At 36.4% G+C, this 23,315-nt stretch overlaps 2 protein-coding genes and 1 pseudogene across 13 annotated transcripts; all 3 read left to right on the top strand.

Annotated features, from left to right (window-relative positions):
• The first annotated feature begins 4,450 nt into the window (after positions 1-4,450).
• On the top strand, positions 4,451-10,747 carry LOC137748893 (uncharacterized). Of its 12 annotated transcripts, none has more exons than XM_088682961.1 (7): positions 4,451-4,589; positions 4,706-4,785; positions 5,433-5,544; positions 5,658-6,091; positions 6,905-7,220; positions 9,138-10,390; positions 10,466-10,747. In XM_088682961.1, the coding sequence occupies exons 2-7, from the start codon at positions 4,751-4,753 to the stop codon at positions 10,530-10,532; spliced, it is 2,217 nt and encodes a 738-aa protein (XP_088539087.1). In that variant the 5' UTR covers positions 4,451-4,589; positions 4,706-4,750; the 3' UTR covers positions 10,533-10,747. The 12 variants fall into 12 exon arrangements, with proteins under 12 accessions (XP_088539087.1, XP_068345188.2, XP_088539097.1 ...); XM_088682971.1 differs by having other exon boundaries at positions 4,459-4,577; XM_088682965.1 differs by having other exon boundaries at positions 4,460-4,589; positions 4,709-4,785.
• Positions 10,748-14,224: 3,477 nt separating this feature from the next.
• On the top strand, positions 14,225-15,539 carry LOC137748003 (uncharacterized). The gene has a single exon (XM_068488117.2). It carries the CDS (start codon positions 14,336-14,338, stop codon positions 14,837-14,839), a length of 504 nt encoding a protein of 167 aa, XP_068344218.2. The 5' UTR covers positions 14,225-14,335; the 3' UTR covers positions 14,840-15,539.
• LOC148698396 (uncharacterized) lies at positions 14,969-20,080 on the top strand (annotated as a pseudogene).
• The last annotated feature ends 3,235 nt before the right edge of the window (positions 20,081-23,315 follow it).

The following is a 23,315-nucleotide window of genomic DNA, read 5'->3' on the forward strand; positions in this document are numbered from 1 at the left end:
AGAACTAAAGAAGTAGTTGCATTAGGTCTTCTGGCAAATATGAAGGTAGTTGATGACATCTTCTCGTCAGACACATTCAATGCATACGCGAGTCTCTAAGTAGGGATTCATACAGGAGTATAGCCTCCCCAAAAACTTGGCTAAGGTAAACCCAGTGGGACAAACTTGTTAGTCTAAAGAGAATAGATGAAATAATTCAATGACAAAGCTTGATTCGAACAAGAGGCTGTGTCACACCTCGATCCTGACATACATCCAGGATTGACATGTGACATCACCAAGTACTTGTATATCTAACATACCCTGCCTCCGGTATGTGGACAAAGCACAACTCAAGATACAAATTGTGTAGTAATTTTTTTTCGTTTACTCTATGGTTGCATCTAACCTCCTCGTTAGACTGCCTACGTACCCTTAGATGGAATCAAGCCATTCATAGTTCACCACTCACTACACTCCAACTTTTATCACAGAACGTTCTAGCAGAAAGACATAGCATTTCTCAAACAATTATTGGAACTCGACAAACATGAATTACTAAATCCAGGGCTCTATCGCAAACCCAAATGACAACCAAGATTTGTATTTCACCAATCATATAAATCACTAGGTTTTCAACAGAATACCGCAATTCACAACATGTCACATATCAAAGAACCAACGAAACACAATACTATTCTCCAGCCACATTAATCAACTAATTTGATCCTAATAATAACGATCTTATTGATACCTTATAAATTCATAACAACTCACCGGAAGTCCTGAATAGTATACGATTCCAGATCACTCAATGAAATCGAGGCGAAGCAGGGCACCATACCATTTACTGAATCTCGCTTTAGAATGCATATGGTTCCCTAATGTGGATTAACCTAGCAGAACCATATGCTTCCATCCGATAGTGTGATCCCCCAATGCGGATTAACCAGGCAGGATCACATATAGATCCAATGTGATCAAGTAGGCAGTGACCCCTCAATGCAGATTAACCAAGTGGAATCACCCCTAGTATACGAATAGTCCTCTAATGAAAATTAACCAGGCAGAACAGTAGGCAATCATCCAATAGTGTGGTCTCCAATGTAGATTAACCAGGCGGAACCATCTATAGAAGCAAATAGAGTAGGCAGTGACCCTTAAATGCGGATTAACCAGGCAGAGTCACTCCTACACATACTGATAGGCAGTGATCACCCAATGCGGATTAACCACGCGTGATTACCCCTAAACTACGTATGGTTATACCTAGGTAATGAGGATCGCCCAATGTGGATTAACTAGGCTCAATCCTAGGGTTGCCCAATGCTGATTAACCAAGCGCAACCCATATATAGTATGGTTCCCTAATGCGGATTAACCATGCAGAACCATCCATGTATCATTGCTACGTGGTGCAGTCACATCATTACACAACATACATCAACATAAACAAATTATAATACTAGCATACGCACTATCAATTCCACATAACCAACAAATATCGAAGCACGTACTATAACCTACGTCAATTTACTATGAATCACAATTTCAAATATAAACAATACCGATTCTTCTTAACTACCCAATATCTAGTCACCCAGACATACGAATTCTACGGAAAATTTCTAACAAGGTACCATCTCATATTTTGAAACTAGAAAGCATACATCTCATTTATTTTAACAAGAAGTTAAATACACATATATATATATATCATAATAATGTGTCCCATACACGTAAATTAAGGTATATATTAACTGGGATAACACCAATAGGCCCACTAGACTCTACTTAGTCTCTAGTAATACTAATTTTAGTATTTAAAACGATCGAGACATGTTGATCAAAAGGCAACTCTTTGTCAATGGTAGGGTCCACAACCCTACATAATTTGATCTCGAACATCCGTCCACAGATTTCCGATCCGTAACTTCACAAGAGTCTCATTAATCTTCTACAACAATATCCTAAACTTTCGGAACGATCTAGCAGTCGGATTTCCTAAAATTAGGTGGCGGTCAACGTTTGGTTTTATAACTTAGAAATTCAATTCGGGAAGATCTGTATGTCGGATTCCCGATCCATAAGTTCCTAAGGTCCTCAAATATTACATATAATAACATATTAAAGTTTGAAAATGATCCAACAGTCGGATTGTTGATTGTTATAATGATCAAGTGGCGGCCTTTAACGAAAATATGTTCAAACGATGGGATTTCATCAATAGAATGTCACATATGGAATCGAGGTATCGAATTTAGCGTAGAAGGGTCAAGTGAGTCCTCGTGCAATGTGTCGCAGCCACATACTGGCCACCCCGACTCCCCGAAACATTCACCTAACTCCAAAAATTCTCAAATTACACCAAAATGAATATCGTGAGGAAAGGAGTAATTTTTATACCTAGGCCGAGGTCCAATTCAGCGGGGAAGTGGCATGAAAACGCCAAGAACCGCCTGAATCCCTAGAAATGGGTGTTCTTAATTCGTCTTCCCCAGTCATCCGCTTCCCCCAAACTTGTTTGGGCCTTGTTCCTGGGTTCAACGTGAGTCGATTATGGGTGATGGTTGGTGGTGCTGCCTACATGATTGGCGGATCACCATCGAGAACCTCCTGAGCACTCTAGTGCTGTTCTTCATGAAACCGAGGCCAAAAACCCTCGGGTTTGGGTGGAGATGGAAGATGAGAGGTCGCTGAGTAGGTTATAGGTGGTGGATGGTGGCGTTTTGATCGAAAAACCGAAGGAAATCATGTCGGAATAGTAGCAGAAAAGGGTCGAAAAAGTTGGGTTGTGCAGATCAAGGGATATGGTACTTCTCTTTTCTCTCCATTCTTTCCTTTCTCCTCCTCTTGATTGGTCACTCCCTTCTCTTTTTCCCTCCCTTAACTCTCTTTTTTCCCTCCCTTAACTCTCTTTTTTCCCCTCTATCCTGCTGCCATCTGGCAATTTCTAATATTCTCTTTTTTTTTTTTGCTCTCATTTTCTTCTTTTCTAATTGGTCCCTTTCCAAATCAATGGAAACCCTTAAAAATATTAAATCCTTATTTTATTTAAGACACTTCTAACGTCCGTAACTTCTCCTTCCTTTTCTCGATTCACAAACGGCATTCGCCTACGCGCTCATGGGGTCGAGCTCAATTAGAAAACATTCATATGACCCCCCCAAGGTCTACGGATTTTAAATAATTATTTTCAAAAATTCAAACTTTGTAATTAAGTAATTAAAATCTAAAATTAATTTAAATTCACGAAAATACTATAAAATCTCGCGAATATGAAATATGTAAATTACAATAGTGAAATCCAGGAATGGGATTTCACAGGCTGTAAACGCACATGTCAAGGGTTTGATCAGCCCAATATGGGTGCCTTGTTAAAACCCTGTTAGGTTAGCAAAACCCTAGTGGGAGGAAGAGCTCATTATCTAAGGGAAAAAAGTACATTAAGGCCAAATGAGTCTCAAAACTCCCTTTGAGAACTAACAACATTGCAAATGAGATAGTGTAAGCAATCCAACTCCTTGGACAAGTTTCGGGAAAGTAAACTTCAATGACGACTTCGTGTAAAGATTAGCGAGGCTCTTTTGGTATCAGATCTTCTTGATTTCAATTTTCTCTTGCTTTGCTGATGTAGACAAAATAAACTTGGTGTGGTCTCTTGGATGTCGTGTGGCATTCTCTTAATGGTCTATTTTTTGGACCTACAAGATATAGCATTATTCTCAACAATAAAGACATAACGCGTCTTTGTGACTATGCCTTGTGCATATTTGATAAGAAACATGTGTGAGAATAACTAATAAGGCAAACATCACTTTATCATAAAACGTCTTTCACCAATTCAATGGTGGCATGTAGGCGTATCGAAAGAGATGTCCAGCGCAATGCAATGAGCTAAGTACAACGTAGATGAACCCTACTCAAACATAGACCTTTGATTCCATAACCCCTTCAAAAAGTCTCAACTTTGCATCTTGCATACAGATGATTGTGGGTAGTTCGACTGGTGACCAAAATACTATTAAAATAATGCGAGAACCTCATGCCAAGACATGGACGAGTTTTTCAACATATTTCATCTCAAATTCCGATTTCGATTGCGAGTTAGCTTTCTCATTCTTGAGTCATTATGAGATTTATATCAATGACATATGTGAAGTCCGGAATGACTTGTTTAGATAACATGCAAGGGGCAAAGATTTATTCACACTAGCATTTGCCTACACACTTTGTGTGTATGAACACATATTAGAGGTATTTTAACATCACATGTAGGTGAGGTTTTGAAAAAACAAACAGCAAAATTTGATTGTATGAAATTACATTTCTGTCTCATATTTCTTATTCATGTTCTGTTTTAATTAGAGAGTTAAACTCATAATTTCATAGGATTTTTGTTGACAATGAGTATTTTTTTAATTAGTAGAAATATCCGCTTGAAAATTAATTAAAAAAGACAGGATGTCCCAAATGGACCAAAGGCATCATTGGCTTGTTGCTTTTGCACCCTCATTGTTCAAATGGTCGCGAGTAAGAAGCTTCCTCTGTTCATTCCCTCCGTTAGGGTTCATCATTCATGGAGCTTTCATTCTAAGGCAACCCAAATTGTACCCTAGTTCTCTATCCTTGCCTTTCTACCCTCTTAATTTTCGCAATCTCTCACCTGGATTGCTCTTCAATTTCAATTTCATTTTTTGATGTTTAATCTCTATCATGGTTGCAGCAGCTCAATTTTGAAGTTGGGGGTTCCGTTTGATCTTCCTTTAGAATGCATAATTCTAATCAGGACTTGCAAGATCAGAGGTAAGGATCATCTGGGTACCTCTCCTTTCTTTGTTTTCGCTTCGTTTTGATGTGGATCTCAATGTTTGAACTCTTTTGTCTCACGGGGGTGTTGTGCGTTCGCCGTCACTCTGGCGGTTTCTTTTCGCATTTTTCTTACCTTTTCAATGTCAATGAAGCCGAAGAAAAGCTAAGAATTGGAAATTTCAAATGCAAAGATCAACTGGTGTTTTGTGGTTTTGAGGTTTTTAATTGTGTATGACTATGAATTTTAGTATTCGTTAGCTGAGTCTTCCTGTTTGTACACTTGTGATGAGAAAATGTAGGAGAGTATGAAATTTTTAGCTTGCAATTCCACAGTCGAGGAGTTTAATTAGAAGAGCTTACTATTGATGCTTGGTATGATGGATGTCATGTTTTATATTTCCATGATCATATCAATGTTAACCATATTGTTTGACGCTGATGCGTCTTTTATTTCTTTATTCTTCTTAGAGATGAAATAAATGATCCCATTTAATGATGAACTACTTGCAGCATTCACTTTTCAGTTTTCCTTTTTTGAGATTAATGGTGTTTGGTTCTTATAGATTGTTTGAAAGAGTGATTTTTTGTTTTATTTGAGTCATAATAGTGCTTCAACCCCTAATTATTGCCATGTAAACCAGGAGTATGGAGGATTCCAGTGCAATGACGATTGAGTTTCTTCGGGCACGGTTGCTGTCTGAGAGGTCCGTCTCAAGAAGTGCAAGACAGAGAGTTAATGAGCTGGAAAAAATGGTATATTTCAGGACATGGGAAACTGTGGATCTTTTAATATCAGGTCTATTGTTCAAAGAACTCTCACTCTCACTTTCACTAGTTTTACAATATTTGTTTTGTTTACAATTTAGGTAGAAGAACTGGAGGAGCAACTTAAGATTGTTTCTCTTCAAAGAAAAATGGCCGAGAAAGCCACAGCAGATGTTCTTGCCATTTTGGAGAACCAAGGGGCAAGTGACATTTCCGAAGAATTTGATTCCAGCTCTGATCAAGAAACACACCAGGGATCCAAAGTGGGTAATAACTTGACAAATGAAGAAGAAAGCTTCGAAATTTTGACGGCGAGAAGAAACGATCAGGAGGAACTTTCGGGTTCTGATGCTGATTCTTCTCGAATACCTGGTAGAAGCTTGTCTTGGAAAGGGCGCATTGAATCTCCACATTCTCAGGAAAAGTATAAGGATCTATCCACGAGAAGACGTGGCAATTTTACATCCATGGGTTCAAGTTCTCCAAGACACCACCTTGGAAAATCCTGCCGCCAGATAAAACACAAAGAAACAAGGTTTGTTTGTTTGGCTTACTACTTTTCTTGTTTTCTGTGCATATATAGTATATACATTCATAGGCCTGCTTATTTGATATATGTATGTATGGGTTAAGGTGCTGCGCTATTTGATTTAGTATGTATATTCTCTTAATAAATTTTCCTAAGCCAACTGAAAGTGATTCAATGAAGACAAAAGTATTTCATCCGTTAAGGTGCATTACAAATACTAGCCTAATCTAACTGTAGAGATGTCTTCAACCTAAGACCTAAGACTTTTGGTATCAAATACTAACCGCAGCAGCCCAGTTATCTAATATCTAAGTGTTATTGTTGTTATGATTGTTATGGTTAATATCATTGTTGTTATCATTATTATGTTTGCTTTAAAACTTTGTAGTATCAGTGTAAAGCAAGTTAATAACTTCAGACTTATATGCATATTCAATAAAGAAAGCTATCATGGAAAAATCAGTAAGAACATGTATACTTTATAGTCTTTGTTTCTCTGAATTCAGGAGTGTTGTTATATCCATTCTTCCTCCCAGAATTTTCTAGCTGACAAAGATAATTGTAGACTGAAACTGATTTTTCATATCTATTGCGTTAAATGCTACATGCACTGATACACAATCCTGGCTGAATTTACCGTATAATGTTCATAATATGTCTATTATGTTATCCTCCCAACAATATAAAACAATTTAAATCCAGAGACAAAGTGAAAAAGCAAAAAGAGCAGAGTTTTCTGAAAAGTCCTTGGTTTATGTACCATGGGGTTCTGTATAACACAGTAGTTTTAAATAGATTCATTTTATTGTATTTTTTCAGATCAGACAAGTTTGATTCTCAAGAAAATGGTGTTTCTGCTTCTTCAGAAGGGCTTCCAAATGGCCTATACGGTGGGCCTGAGAAATTGAGAGAAAGTTCTGAATTCCCAGAAGGGAAAATTTTATCAAATGGTGTGCTGTCAGGGACCATTGAAAAACAAAGAAATAGGGACCTGGATTTCAGTGGGCATGGAAGAGACAAAGATATGGAAAAAGCACTAGAACATCAGGCGCAACTTATTTGTCAAAATGAAGAGATGGAGAAGGCTCAAAGAGAATGGGAAGAGAAGTTTAGAGAAAATAATACCAGTACACCGGTATGTTTTATATGAAGCTATTCGTATCATGGACCATTTAAATGTTTTTGCATCGCCTTCAAAGAATATCACTATTTCGCTGCATAATGTCTTAATGCTTGGAATAAATGCCCTTTGGATTTACATACTCCATAATAGTGCTACTAACCGTAATTGTTGCCATGATTGTATAATTTTCCTTTTCCATCTTTTTAGTTATGCTTGACCGATTTTAAGTTCTGCAATATAATTCATCAAGTGTTGTTAGAGTATTTCCAAAACATCTTAATTTTAGTTTCTTAAATTATGTGTTGATAGCGTATATAGCCTAGTTTTGGAGTATTTTTGTTAGTTAATTTCTGAAAAGTATGTTGTTGTAGTCCATAGGCCATGGCTTACTTTGATTAGTGAAAACCCACGTAAAAGTTCAAACATTCAGTTCCAAAGAACTTAATTCTTGAAGCTGATAACTGAACTTATTCAACCGTCACCACGGTCAAAATTACCATGGGTCATCCCTTTATCATAAAACTAGTCACTAGACTTACTACTAACATATTCACTACCTTTGCAAATACAACCAATGGCACAGTCGTCACTTCACTGTTGCTAATTGCATCCATCACTTGTCAGCAGTGCCATTGCCAACATTCACGACCAATTATGTTGCCATTAGTTGAACTCCCAGTCACAATCTCATATCTTGAATGTTCCTTTAGGCTTCTGGGCTTTGTGTATTCTGCTGTAATTGAGATTTCATATGTTCGGTAAATTTGGTTTGGTTCTGTGTCCTTTCCCAAAAACGAAGAAGAAAATTATAGTTACTCATATGAAAGATAACCCTTTCTTTTCTCTTCCTCAATTTTCCAAGAGATTTGTAGGAGCTACAGTTGTATGCATTCTTGAACAATTACTTTCGTTCTCCGTAATCAGTCTCACAACCCACAGTTTCTTTAAATCAGTTTTCATCTGATTTACGAGAGAAATTAGCTCTTGGCAACATCAAATTAAATTTTCAAACCCGATTTATCAACATATTTGACAACTTCACATCAATTTTCTGTAAATAATTCATCAGGTCTTAGGACTTTAGGTTTATTGCCTCATCTTCAACAATGTCATCAAGATCTCTTGTATGGCGTTATATTTGAAATTGTATTGATTCCTGTCCTTCAAAAGAATTTCCTTTACTCTCACCGAACTCATTTGTCAAAAGTTTTCAAGTCCCAACCAAATATCATAACAAAACTCTCAATTGCTTTTAAGAAACAATCAAATACCAGAGGAAGGTATAACTTTAGCAAGGAAAAAAGAAAATCTTAAATTGTACTGGGACTCATGCAACGCTAGGTCAAGCAATGGAACAAAAGTCAGCTTTATAATAGTAGTTAAACATGATTGTCGTGTCAAAGTATTATTTGTGTTAGCTTTTACGGTAATAGTCAACCATAACTTCACCTGCTAGTTTCATGTTAGCTTGGTGTTGTCTTATTATTCGGGCTTATAGGAGCCACCTTTTCCAGAAGATGTTAATTCATCTTTCATGGCTTTGAAACGCTTGCTCTACCCATTATATTGGGGATTATTAATGATGATGCAGCATTAGCCTGATTTCTTCCATGTATTTTTCATATGAGTGAGAACTTTACTCTTCCTGTGAGTCTTTAAGATAAAAAAAACGTAAACATGAATCATTTTACTGAACTAAGCTTCAAAACAAATTAATCAGTTTTGAATGAACACATGGCGTGGGTGTTTTTCTTCTTGTGATATTGTGTTTGGTACAAGTAACATTTGTTTCTAAACAGTCATTCACTTTGCTGGTTGCATTTGTTAATAATGATGGTATGTGTTTTTTTTTACATAAAAGGTCTTCTCGTTGTTTTCTATTGTTTGGAATTTTTATCCACTAAACCTGTTGGGTTTTTGGTCATATAGGATTCATGCGACCCTGGGAACCATTCCGATATCACCGAGGAAAGAGACGAGATAAAGGCACAAATGCCATCTCCTGCCAGGGTGACTGCTGCCCAAGCTCAAGAGTCAAAGTCAGCAGAAGGAGATGTCTGCCTACCTAAGGAAACAGTCAAAATTCAGTCAAACGGTTTTCTATTAGCTTCACATATTGATATGGGAGGGTTGCAGGATAATCCGAGTAGAAGCTCTGTTGCTTCCTCACAAGTTCAAGAATTTGCATTCCCCACGGCAAATGGAAAGCAAAATCAAGAGAGCGCAGAAAATTATGCTCAGCAGACTTCACGTGGCTCCCACACTGACCAACTTCTGCATCAGTCGGCCCACAAACATACATCAGATGCCACGTCTTCTGATGCTGGCTATGGTTTCCATAAAGGAAATGCTTCAGGGAGCAGAAACGACCTATATGCATTGGTGCCTCATGACTCGCAGGATAAGTTGGGTGGCGTACTGGATGCACTTAAACAAGCAAGGTTATCACTACAACAGACAATGACTAGATTGCCGCTAGTAGATGGTACATCTGCACACAAGTCCATTGAACCATCCATTCCTGCTACGAAAACCGTAGACAGAGTAGAGATTCCTGTTGGGTGTGCCGGGCTTTTCAGACTACCAACTGATTTTGCAGTTGAAGAAGCCGCGGCTCACAATAGCTACTTTGGTTCTTCTGGCTTACCGTCTGCAAGGCATTTTCCTGAAAACAGGGTTTCAGTTACTCCTGATGCGTTTGTCACAAGCCCGTATGTTGAGACTAGACCAACCTTCTCTACTAATGCTGCTGATCGATTCTCCACCAGTCAATATATTGAGCCCAGACCAACTTTTTCTACTAGTGCTGCTGATCGATTCGTTACCAGTCAATACATTGAACTCAGGCCAACATTTTCTACTGCTGGTGCTGATCGATCCGCCATCAATCCTTATGTTGAGACTAGACCAAATTTTCCAACTACCGCGGCAGTTATATTTCCCAGTAGCCCTAACGTCGATACCAGATCAAATTTTTCAGCAGATAATCGATTTATAACTGGGCGTTCTGCAGATTCCGGGTCAAGAGTTTCTCCGCCGCTGCCACATATTGATCCTTACTTTGATATGGGCCTCCCCTCGTCGAGGCTTACCAATCCTCCCTATTCCAACTATCCCTCTGTTCCAGACCCGACGCCATGGATGACATCTGATGAAGCATTAATGAGAGCCCTACCAAGAAGGCACTATCCCTCTGTTCCAGACCCGACGCCATGGATGACATCTGATGAAGCATTAATGAGAGCCCTACCAAGAAGGCCAGTTGGGGCACCAACAGATCGGTATTCATATTACGATCATACTCGACCTAATATGTACAGATAGTAGCATGTAGCATGGCATTGCTAGTTAGTCACAGTGAAGCTTAGTGGTGAGTAGTGGTTTTGTAAATGTTTTTGAAATCATGGCCCTATTGAGCCCTTTACTGAAGGACACGAATTGTACTCGAATGCCGCCACGGTTTGTGCTTCCATCTTGTCCTGGTTTCTGCTTCCTTTAAAGGCGGTTTAATAATCATTTTGTTACAGTTTTTACTTTCACTTTTTTTCTTAAAAAAATTGAGTTCTTGTTTGATACTTTTTAGTTTTCAAACAAAAAGCTGACGAGGGTCTGACTTGCCCATTCAAATTTAGGGAAGACTGAACGTTTATTTTCATTTCCATTGCCAAATTATGGTTGAGAAGGAAAACCGGAAAGTCGTGAGTTCTTAAGGTGCGTCTCCCTTAATTTTGAGGGTGTTTCGATTGCCAAACCTCAATTCATGTTAAAATTAAACTTCAGAATTTTCATTTATAAATGAATATAAATATCTTCAGATTGGAGTAGTAGTAATGATACCTCTCACGTGATTCAAAATTTATGAGAATAACCTCACTCCTTAAAAACAGTAGCAAAATTCCTTAACTTTTTAACATAAAACAACACTCACATTCTCACACATATCGGTACACCCCTCACACATGATAACTAGCACATGCTCGCTGTGTAAAAAAAGATGGAATTAAGCGATTGTCCTCTAATAAACTAAAGATTGACCCAAACTACATGGAATAAAATAATGATTTGGCCAGTGGAAGAAACTCTGCATATTATTCCACACTTATTAGAGCAATTTGCATCCCAAACACTTTCCATGGACTCATCAAACTGCACTGTACTTATATGCGACAAAAAATTCAAACAAAAGCAGATTTTAAATTCCATTATTTGCCTAACTACAAGGAACTTTATTGGTCAAAGATAACTGTACTAGTTGCTCCACTATGCCTTGAACCAATCTTTGACACCACCATCGCTGCCACCATCATATTCCGGCCTTTAATGCTATCAACTTATCCATCATGGCCACCACCACTTCTGCCGTTTCACCATCCCACTACCGACACCACAACTAAGGTCTCATCATGACCACCACCACCTACACCCTTGCTACCATCACTCCCACCTCTGTTTAAATTTTATGTCTTCTCTCAAAAATCAGGTCTATAAAAAATCATCCAAATCCAAAACTATATGCTAATTGGGAATATGGGTAGTAATCGAACTTATTTATAAGCTCATACAAGGTCCCTCATCTCATCAATGTGTGATTCATTTTCAATGCGCCCCCTCACGTGTAACGATCGAATTTTCAAGCCTAACACGTGGACACCAAAAACAGAGTGACGTGGAGCGCATGTGGCCGTTAAGCTATGATACTATGAAGAAAGTTGAGGTTGCATCATAAAATCAAGGGTAAATTACACTTTACTACCATAGGTTTGTGGTCAATTTCAATTCCTTACAACATCTTTAAAACATTTCACTTTCATACCTCAAGTATTATTTTATTTCAATATAATACCTCCGTTACATTTTATATCTATTGATCTGTTAAATGTTGACGTGACTGACAAATGTGCGCCACGTGGCAAATTTTTTTTATTTTTATTTTAATTTAAAAAAAAAAAAAAAAAAAAAAAAAGGTTAGAAAATCCAGATCCCATCCCCCCAACCCAACCTGCAACTCAGAAGAAGAAGAGGAGAGGAAAAAAAAACCCCAACCCTCGAGGACAAGTCTTCGAGCTTGGTCGAAATTTCAGTGATTTCTTCCTCATTTTTAGAAAGCGATGACGTTGCCTTCCTACTGCCTTGAGAGATTTACAGCTGGGGTTGGAGAGAAAAACTGGGGAAAAAGAAAAGGACTTGAGTTGAGAGCAGATTTCATAGTTTGAGGGGGGTAGGAGAGCTCGGGAATTGACAAACCCTAAAATTTTAAATGAAAGACAAAATTATATCATCAATTGCAAAATTGGAGATAAGAAAATAATTAAAATCAATCAACTGAAATAAAATTGCATGAAAAATAGAAGGATGAAGATGGAATAGAGAAAGAAGAATAAGAAAAATTGCAAGAAAAATGGAGGGAGAAGGGCGGAAGAGAGGAAAGAAGAAGAAGAAGAACAACAACCTAGGATTCAGACGAGAGAGCTAGCGATGTGAGAGAGTGGCTAGAGAGCGCTGCGAGAGAGGTACAAAGAGAGCGAAACAGAAGCTTGTTTTCCTCACCCACCCAACCTACAACCCAGAAGAAGAAGATGAGAAAAGGAATAAAAAAACCCATTACTTCGCCGCCGGGGGTGGGATCTGGGTTCCCGCGGGTTGGGGGGGGGGGGGGGGTTTGGTGATGGGGTTTGGTGGGGGAATATAGGATATGGATTTCGCGAATCTGGGTTCGCGGGGGCGGGGGGAAGGGGGATGGCGAATCAAATATTCTTTCTAGACTATCCTAAAGCCGGTAATGGTTGGAAAGTTGTTCAGAAGATTGATCGAAGAGGGCTATATGATATTTCGGAACTAAATCAAGATGACAACGACGACAACATCAATTTTCTAACCTTTATTTTTTTATTTTTTTTTAATTTAGAAGATTAAGGTTATTTTAAAAAAAAATTAAATTTTTTTTTTGCCACGTGGCAAACATTTGGCAGCCACGTGGTATAAATATAGCAGCCACGTCAACACTTAACAGATCAATGAATGGAAAATATAACGGACATATTATATTGAAATAAAATAGTACTTGAGGTATGAAAGTGAAATGTTTTAAAGATGTTGTAAGGAATTAAAATCGATCCCAAACCTAAGGTGGTATAGTGTAATTTACTCTAAAATCAATTGGCAATATATGGAGTAGCTTAACTTACTTATAAGCCCGTGCAAGGTCCATCATCTCATCAATGTAAGATTCATTCTCACTAGTTGGAATAAATTTAGTGTTTCTTTGTAAAATCGTATTCGTCAATTTTCTTTACTACAAATGAATTTCTCAATGATAATGTCTAAGTTTTTGTAAAGATGATTTATGAATTATTATTAAAATATAAAATGTTTTGAATAATATTGAAATACATTATGATGTAGATCTTATAAAATATCTGTTAAAAAGCTTATGTCCTCGAATCCCAACGCTGATATATATATATATATATATAGACACACACACATCAATAGTGCATGATGGCTTGGGATACAAAAGAAAGGCTGCGTTTTCTTTTGACTAAAATTCCACCACACAACTACGTTCCTCTCTGACAATTTGGTCCAAATCTAACTTGTAAACAAAGTTCTTAGCAGTTGCCTCAAACACACCAGGACCTGGGACCAAAGAAAGCTATCACACCAACAACCAGTCTAACAATGGCAAAGCTATCACACCAACAACCAGTCTAACAATGGCATTTCTTTTTCAAGCGACCCACCTTTTCCAGAACACGACTAAGGCGACCATGGTCAAGAGGTTGACTAGTTGATAGTTTTGATCAAACCTAAATGTGCCGCCATGATTTGACTCTCATATATTGTGTGTCTTCCCATTCAAAAATCATCTCGAATTGAATTAATCAGCTATGCGTAGCTAAGTTAATTGGCATGACCAAGTCATGGTTTAATTGGATATCTTGAACTTGGTCAACTACACATTCTCAACACCTATATATATGTGCACAAATGCCCACCAAAATTATCCAAAACATAAACGCTTTCAAACGCATTGAGATCTATCAATTTGTTATAGCAAACCCTTCAACACAACAGCTCAATCTCCCCTCTTTGTATCTAGGAATATCAAATTATCGGTTGTTGTATCCATGGAGAAGCCAGAAGGATATCCACAAGTAGACGACATTGCAACAAGTACCGAGCCATCAAGCTCAGGAACTTCATTCTTCGGCACCAAGAACGATATGTCACTGCTCGAGAGCGGCCTACTCCGGAGAAGTGTTAGTGATATAGGTGAAACTTACTACAGATTCCAGTCAAAAATTGGCAAGTCAGTTGATCCAAGGTTGCTAGCGCTGGTGGAATTCTTTAGAGAACTTTATTTTCGAAGATTTGAACTGTTCAAGAAAATCTTTCCCGGGGTTCAGGATAAGTTAATTATTGAGGTGCCAAAGAAATTGGGTATGGTATTAGCTCAAAAGAAATTGGATCAAACCAAAGCAGTTCGGACAATGCAACGGAGTCTAAGTATTGGTTCACCGCGTGATTTCAAAGGAAGAGAATCCGAAATGAGGCTTGAGAGATTCAAGGTAAGGACCATCAATGTAGATGATGGCGTTGATCAAACTGCTAAACCCAGTGGCTCGAAATAGAATGTTGCAGAACCAAGAACAAAAAGACGTCCAAATGATCAATGTTCTGCAGGAAGATAGTGGTGGTGGTGGAGAATGTATTGACTTTCTGATGGGATATTATTCTTTGTATAGAAAAAACAATGAACAATGAGGTCCTGGAGAAAAAGTCTGAAGGTTGAAACAAATTTAAGAGTATATAAAACTGCCCTAGTCGTGGATCGTGGTACCTGTGTCATACGAAACATCTTGAGTTAACTGCTCTAGTGTGAGTTGGAATTGAGCAAAAGTATTTTCAAAGAGGCGACTGTAAGTGATGGTTGTTGTTATGTTCTTGTGTCTCTAGGTAAGCCATGTCACGACATGTTCGTCAACGAGGAGCTTGCTTCTAGACCCGATGTCGACAAATCTCAAGTTTTGGCTACGAGTAAGAAAATTTGGGAGCAATTTGCTGCATCTATAGTTCCTCAACGATGAAACACGAAGGCCAACTTGTGATTTTCTTATGTTTTAGTTAATGTAATCCCATTTTACTTATGTTACTTTTAATTCTACCCATCACTTATATTTCCCGTGGGTTAAGTGTCTGAAATTTATATTTTATTTTAGCTTATTTCATCGCTGTTTCCCTTCTCCATTTAACTTCGAATAATTTCTTCTTGTATCACTGCCTTAATCTAAAAATGAGGTCAGATATTTTGAGATTCAGATGGCCAAATCACTTGGGAGTTATCAGATGAAAATTTTTATTATTTGAAATTCCAATTAAATCACGAGATATTATTAGTCTAATATATAGAGGTTGACAGGATGTTGATCGAGGGTTGTGCTAGCCTATTGGTTTGTAATCATCTTCGATGCTATTCCCTTGATTATTTGAATCCGAGATAGTAATATAGTTAAAAGAGAAAATCCATAACCATCAAGTTAGTCCACCTTATAAATAATTGTATTATGTTTTAGTTGAGTTTTCACAACACCAAAAGAAAAATGTGAGCCTAAAGATGGCTCTTCTATTATTTTAGTTAAGTAACGTTACATCGTGACTAGGTGTGCAAAATGGAATGATCATAAGACAGCCCAAATCAATTAAGCCCCGTGATCAAGAGGATTAGCAGTCATTGGTTTTGATCAAACCCAAACGTGTGGCCATGATCTGGTCAATTGTGTGTCCCCCAATCCATAAAAATAATCTAGAGTCCAATTAGCTACGCATATAGCTTAGTAGGCATGAGGACGAAGTCATGGCTTACTTTAAAATCTTGAACTAGTCTCCTTTTTCTTAATCATTTCCAACAACTAACTTCTGAAAACTGTTGTAAATTATATATTATAATATAAAATATTGTAATATATAATTTTAATAATTGAATGAAAAATAGTGTTAATCATATTTCTTAGAAAGGTTATGTTATTTAAGTACATTCCTTTATCAAATGATGTATACTTATAAATGAAAAGTTATATCTCTTTAAGAAGAAGTACTTGGGTGCTATATAAATTCATGAAACCATGATCGTTAATATAGAAAATTAGAGTTAATTTTTACTCTTGAGAAATAGGGTTCCCCCACTTTGTTTCTCTCATGCTTCATGTGTCAAATTACGAGTCGTATCTTAAAAGTATGAAACATATAAAGTTCGCCAGAGTCCGAAGATTGAAGTGCTTTGACTTCGGATTATAAATTGTTGAATCCTAGGACATGGACGCCTACTGAACTACAAGCACAAGAGTATGAGCGAAATTCTATCTTTAGGACATTGCATTTATGCAAGCCTCAATCTCTAAGTTATTTGTCAGTTTTTCTAACTTTATCTCTAGTTGTATATATTAATCTTGTATACTATCGATGTTGTTATTTTCTTTATGATTATTATCATTGGAATTCTTGTGTTATTTTCATATTTTCTAATATTGCTCCAACAATTTAAAGATAGAATTTTATATGCAATTGTTAGAAAGTATGTTCCGAAAAATTATGGGCTGTAAGACGTATATGTAGTATACTTAAAACAATGAAGAGAAAAAGAAAAAAAAAATCGTCTAAACAAGTTGGAGATCTTCAAATCATTGTACGTGATGATCGTTATGAAAGTATGACCTTTTGTTGTATTCCATGGTAGAGTAAATGAAAAATTGCCACCTTCTTAAGTACAAATGATTGACGGAAGATATCTAATTGTGAGACTTCATATATATTGATGAAGATAAAAGTAAAAGGAGAATGGGTATTTTTTGATTTTGATTCATGCCTTTTGGACTGAATGATTTGATTCGAACAAAGGAGGTGTCTCAACAGCCTTTTTGGCATCCTTGAAAATTTGACACTTCACTCCATAAGAGGTACGTGTAGAATTGTCCATGAAATGTTAATTGACTTGGCATGCATATATGCAGACCACAAGGATCATGCATTATAATCTCGGATTATAAAGTTATAATTTATGCATTAATCTAGAACGAGTCTAATTCTAGGACACATGCATGTTTCTGTGAAATACATGTCGATCAGTTATACATATATGCAGTTCAATTTAAATAACTAATTATCGGTGTTTCCAATTCCTTCTTTTGGAAAAAGAGACATCGTTATTAAAATGTGGATAAGAACCTGTGGTTTTCTAAATGAATTCACTATCTGTATTATCTATAAATGAGAAGTTCCTATAAATATGCAAGACATATTTGTGTTGATGAAGGAACTTAGAAACTGCTCAGGGTTCTTGATGTTGCAAGTTGCTTTCCAAGATCAAAACCTGGGAATTGTTTAGGTGTTTTGGACAAGAATTCCATGCCAAACGATTACCAATAGTAGTTGGTAAAATGAAGAGACATGAACAAATTAAAGCAACTGCAATATTGTTTGAAGCAGTGTTTTGATTTAGTGTTCTATTTGCACAAAATGGATATAATTAATGATGTCATCTAAATGATGTTATTACAAGAAGATGATAATATTGTCTATCAGAGATTTATGTTACAGCTAAAAAGAAACAGTTTCAGGCTGTTATTGGTACAACAAAGAAGACAGTTAATTACTATTATGACAAGCATCATAAATAATCTTGCATGCAATGACCATGTTAGCCATGGATGAAGCCAACTGCCAATTCATTTGAAAAGAATAAGACACGGAGAGTGTGGGGGTCTTTTACAGGTCTTTGTACATTTGCAGAAGACGCAATCTTGCTTATTTGGTAAGCAAGGACAACCAATGAGTTTGTTATATCATGGTTGTTCATGGTAAGAACATGTTTGTTAACAATACACAATACCATATTCAAATCATAGAGCTTGAACTCATTATGGATGAGTTACTTTCGTCTTAATAAAATGACAACTGAATTAATAAATTGAGGAGGCTAAGGTCCAAAGAAGTGCTTTAACAACCTTAAAGCAATCACAATTATGAGAGAATTGTGGGGTTGCTTAAATATCATTAATATATAATGGTATTTACTTAACAAGAAAGAATAGAAGTATTTGCTACCTAAACATGATAATATGTAATTTTAAGGTATGGAAAGCTCCAGAGATCTTTCTTTAAATACCTTAAATGTGGGGAATGTGGGGGAATATGTCCAAGTGTTAGCAAATTACTTATTAGTAAGTCCGAACATATGTTTCAAGGACTTTAACATTGGAAAACAACCACTCTCATATGAAATAAAATTTCATAAGATGATGGTGTGCACAATCCATCTTATGAAATTTTATTTCATATGAGAGTGGTTGTTTTCCAATGTTAAGTCCTCAAAACATATGTTTGGACTTACTAATAAGTAGTTTGCTAACACTTGGGCATATTAAAAGAGATAATATGAAAATAACACAAGATTGTCAGTTTTTCTAACATTATCTCTAGTTAAATATTAATCTTGTATACTATTGATGTTGTTATTTTCTTTATGATTATTATCATTGGAATTCTTGTGTTATTTTGCATATTTTCTAATCTTGCTCCAACAAAAACCTAACTATATATATAGGAAACCCATCCAAAACCCTTCCCAAAGAACATTGAGATCAATTAGTTTGTTGTTCAAAAAGTGCAGAAACCCTAATACATAAAAGCATTCAATCCCATTCTCTTGTGTGTCTATATATATATATATAAACACACAACGACCGGTTGTTATTGTTAAAGAAATCAACCCCATCTCATTGAAAGACCTACACAAATCTAGAATAAAGAATTCTAGAACATTCACTAAAGTTGGTTAGCTAGATTATCCAAGTTAAAGTAGTCATTTGTAGAAAGGACTAGAATGTTATTTCTTAAGTTGGTAGAAGAGTCTAGAACAATGGTGAGAATTCCACCAACATGCAAGATTAGTGTAAAAATTCTAGCTTAGGAAGTTAATGGAATTATCTAAATATCTCTAGCATGATGTGTCCATGCTTCTTGAAGTTTCCATCCATGTCTATAAAAGGAGAAGGCATCCACCCCATTTGTATCATCAATAAACCAAGCAAGAAGAAGAAGTAGTAGGCAACCAAGTGAGAGCGAGAAGCAAGAATAGTCTTGTAGGAGTGTGAGTGATCTAGAGTGTGTCTCTAGAAAGAGTGAGTGTCATAGCTTCAAAGAGTGTCATTGAGAGTTTGTGTGTTGTAATATTTTGTGTGTGTTATACAAGTAATTTGTTTACTTATGTTGTCTCTCCAACACTTGTGTTAGGATTGTGTACTCTTGTTTTTTCCCCCAACAGTTATATCCATGGAGAGGCCAGAAGGATATCCACAAGTAGATGATATTGCTACAGTACCGAGCCATCGAGCGCACAAGCACTTCATTTCCAAGCACGAAGAACGATATGTCGCTGTTCGAAAGGGGCCTACTTCGGAGAAATGTTAGCGATATAGGCGACAATTACTACAGATTCCAATCCAAAGTTGGAAGGTCTGTTGATCCGAGGCTGCTAGCTAGCGTTGGTAGAGTTCTTTAGAGAACTTTATTTCTGAAGGCTGGAACTATTCCAGAAAGTATTTCCGGGAGGTCACGATACGTTTCTTGAGGTGGTTCTGAAAAAATTACATGTGGTATTAGCTCAAGTGAAACCAAACTAGTTCGAACTATGCAATGGAGTCTGAGCGTTGGTTCACCATGGGATTTCAAAGGAGGCGAATCGAAACTTAGGCTCAAGCGATTCAAGGTGAAGACTATTGATATAGATGATGGTGTTGAACAAGGTGGCCCAGGTCGTAAAACTGCCAAATGATCTGGTGATTCCAGATACTGTATTGGGGAAACAGGTAGGAACTAGGAAGGCACCAAAAAAGAAATTGTCAACGGTTTTGTATTTTTGGTGAATATTTTTGACATTTTGATAGGATATTCTTTAATTTGTACAGATAAGGATAATCAATAATGAGCAAATGGATTGTAGCTCAGTTCATTCACATATGCATATGAGGTCTTGCGTTCGGATTCCCCTACTAAGACCATCTCCAATCCTGACCTAAAATCTAAAAATATTTAGCCCAGAAATTTAGGTTTTAGCTTAGAAACAACTTTTCTACTCCAACCCTTCTAGCCTAAAATTTTAGCCCGATATTATTAAAGAATGAATTTAGGCTAATTTTTTTTTTTAAATTAACTTTAAAAAAAAAATTATATGGATTATCCTAAATTAATTTTATGAACATTTTAATCCAAAAATATTTAAATTCCGATAAATTTTGAAAAATCACTAAATCAATACATGAAAATCATGATAAACCACATAAACTTAATACAAACGATATTTAATAAACCACATAAACTTAAATCAAATGACAATTAATAAACCACATAAACTTAATACAATCGAAAACTTATAAACTACATAAACTTAATAATGATATCCACCATCTGGACTTGGTGATGGACTTGGGTGATAGTCTTGAGATGAATCATCATCTTGAAATATACTCCTTGTGGCATTCTTTCGTAAAATGTCCTTTTACTTACCACGCAAATATTTCTTCCTCTATGGAGTATATTTGTCGAGGTCCTCCATCATCAAATTAATTTCAAACCTTTCTTGCTCCCTATCCCCTTCTTCCTTCATGGCCAAACGCATTTGGACCGATTCTTCTTGCTGAGAGATATGATTTTCGTTCATTCTTGCCAATCCGCTAGCAAGTTGTGCACTTATTGGATCTTGGGACTTCCCTTTTCTCTTTGCTTCCTTTTGCTTATCTCTACCTAGTGGCCTTGCAAAATAAGAAGTTGGGGTCATTTGTTCGACACCTTCATTGTCAGCAACATTCACACCTTCATTGACATCATTGAGGGGGGTGGGGCTTCACTATGAAATAATCTTCTCCATTGTTGGTCCGCATCGGTTCTCCACCTCAGACAATCTTGAGGATGTTCCAAGCATGACGCAACTTAAAAGCTTGATTTTTTGGTGTAGTTCTTGTCTTGTAAATTGCCATTGCTTTGTCACCCTATGCAACAAATACATAAAACCAATTGGTTGCAAAAAATACTATTATGTACATGACAAATAAAATATCAACAAAGAAACTCACAATTTCTGGGGCCCCCCTTCCAGTAGGCATGTCAACTGTGGCTCTCTCCAAGCTTCCCTTCCACAAAGTGCACATTTTGTTGATAATCTTCCACCAATCATAAACACCACCAGCTTCCCTTCAATCGGCGTTGGAGTTTTCATGGAACTTATCAACGATTTTACCCCACAAAACCTTTCTATTTTGATTCGTGTCGACGGCACCATCTTCGCTAATAGAAATCCATGCCAAACATAAAGCAATATCTTCGTCAAAGGTCCAATTATGACCTCTATCAGGCTCTTTTGCCATCTTGAAAAATTTGAAAATGAGAAGAAATGGTAGAAAGAAAAATTTGAAGAATTGCAGGAGAAAAATGAGTTTTGTGTGGATATTTGAACAAATACATAGGTATTTATAGAATTTTTGGTTGAATTTTGAGTTAAATAATTTTTTTAAATTATTTTAGCCGTGACTTAAATTTGGACCTAAACTATCATTTTAGTGAAAATTAGGTTCCTAAATTATTATTTTTTGGATAAAATAAGTCCCTAAATTCATTAAAAATTGCTAATTTCATCTCTACTATTATATTCAAAGTTATTTCATCCAATTTTTCATTAACTTAAGTCACTTGACATACTTTCGAGTGTAATACCGTTATTTCCTCGCCTATAAGCCCTTAAAATTTCATATAGATTGTGAATCTAACGTCTAATTTACCCTCTAAAGTTAACTTACACTATTTCTTATGTAAAACTACCAATTTACCCTCCAACGTTGACTCCATACACTATTTCTTTATGAAAAACTACTAATCTACCCTCCAATGTGTATCATATGCAAGTAATGTGATTTAAATTAATGGAAAATTGAATATATTAACTTTGAATATAATATTAGGGAAGTAATTGACAGATTTTTATAACTTAAGGACTGATTTTTCTGAAGAAAAAAAAAATAGTTTAGGGATCTAATTTTCACTGAGTTGATAATTCAAGGATTAAATTAAAATGTTTACATCTTGAGCCAAAATGTTAAAAAGGAACTCCTGACCAATACAATCCCATCTAAAAGAACCTCCAACTTTTTGAATAAACGCTGCAACATAATGTGTCGCTCGGTTGCCTTCTTAACGAACAAACTTGAACGAATCAGTCCTCCCCACATCATTTGTAACAGCCCAAATGTCATGCACTATGCTTTCCACCTCCGCATAAACACCGATCTCCTTCCTTATCATCATTCTAATAACTTCACAGGCATCAGACTCAATGATAATGTTTGACAAACCATGTCTGCTGCACTCCTCCAATGCCTCTCGAATGGTAGAGACCTCTTCCAGCTATATATGAATAATATTTTTATTGATATCAACTATTTGTTTTAATTCTAATAAATGATCTCATATTTTATTAATGTGCTGGATGACGCCACATTCACATTGTAAGAATAATTTTTTATAGATGAGACATTGTATGAATAATAAACTGATTCGGATTTTTTAGTGGCACCAATATTTGTCACTTACAAAACATTTGGTTATTTTAACCTGCCTATTTGTAAGTTTTTGATTGAATCTAAGGAAAAAAACTTGTGAAGGGCCACTGTGATCTGAACTCTCACAAAAATATAAAACCCCTTGTGTTTTGGTCATGCCTGACCTCATGTTGGTCTCTTTACCGAAGCGCCCCCCGCATCTAAAATGCACAAGCCAAGATGAAAAAGAAAAAACACCTAGAAAATCTATAGAGAATGGTAAATATATATTGACAATTAATCTTTCTGTACACTTCTATACAGTAAAATGCCTTTCAAAGTTGACAATGGAAGACTCATGCCTCCTTTCGCCAGGGAACTTTAATGAAAAACTTTCGGTATTGTTCACTTTAACAAAAAATCATATTTTTACACTAAAAAGTCAATCATAATACTATTCACTTTACCCTTTATTTTGTCATTGTAGTTAAAACTCAAAGTTTTCAAACTCTTTTCATTAATT

This window comes from Pyrus communis, chromosome 2 (assembly GCF_041283825.1).
Source record: "Pyrus communis isolate YQ-2024b chromosome 2, ASM4128382v1, whole genome shotgun sequence".
Taxonomy (NCBI): domain Eukaryota; kingdom Viridiplantae; phylum Streptophyta; class Magnoliopsida; order Rosales; family Rosaceae; genus Pyrus; species Pyrus communis.

Excerpts from the sequence above, each read along its gene's own strand:
- LOC137748893 (XM_068489087.2), top strand. The coding sequence starts at position 4,751 with ATGCATAATTCTAATCAGGACTTGCAAGATCAGAG. Across the intron at positions 6,092-6,904 it reads ATAAAACACAAAGAAACAAG|ATCAGACAAGTTTGATTCTC; the intron begins GTTTGTTTGTTT and ends GTATTTTTTCAG. Across the intron at positions 7,221-9,137 it reads AAAATAATACCAGTACACCG|GATTCATGCGACCCTGGGAA; the intron begins GTATGTTTTATA and ends TTGGTCATATAG.
- LOC137748003 (XM_068488117.2), top strand. The coding sequence starts at position 14,336 with ATGGAGAAGCCAGAAGGATATCCACAAGTAGACGACATTGCAACAAGT.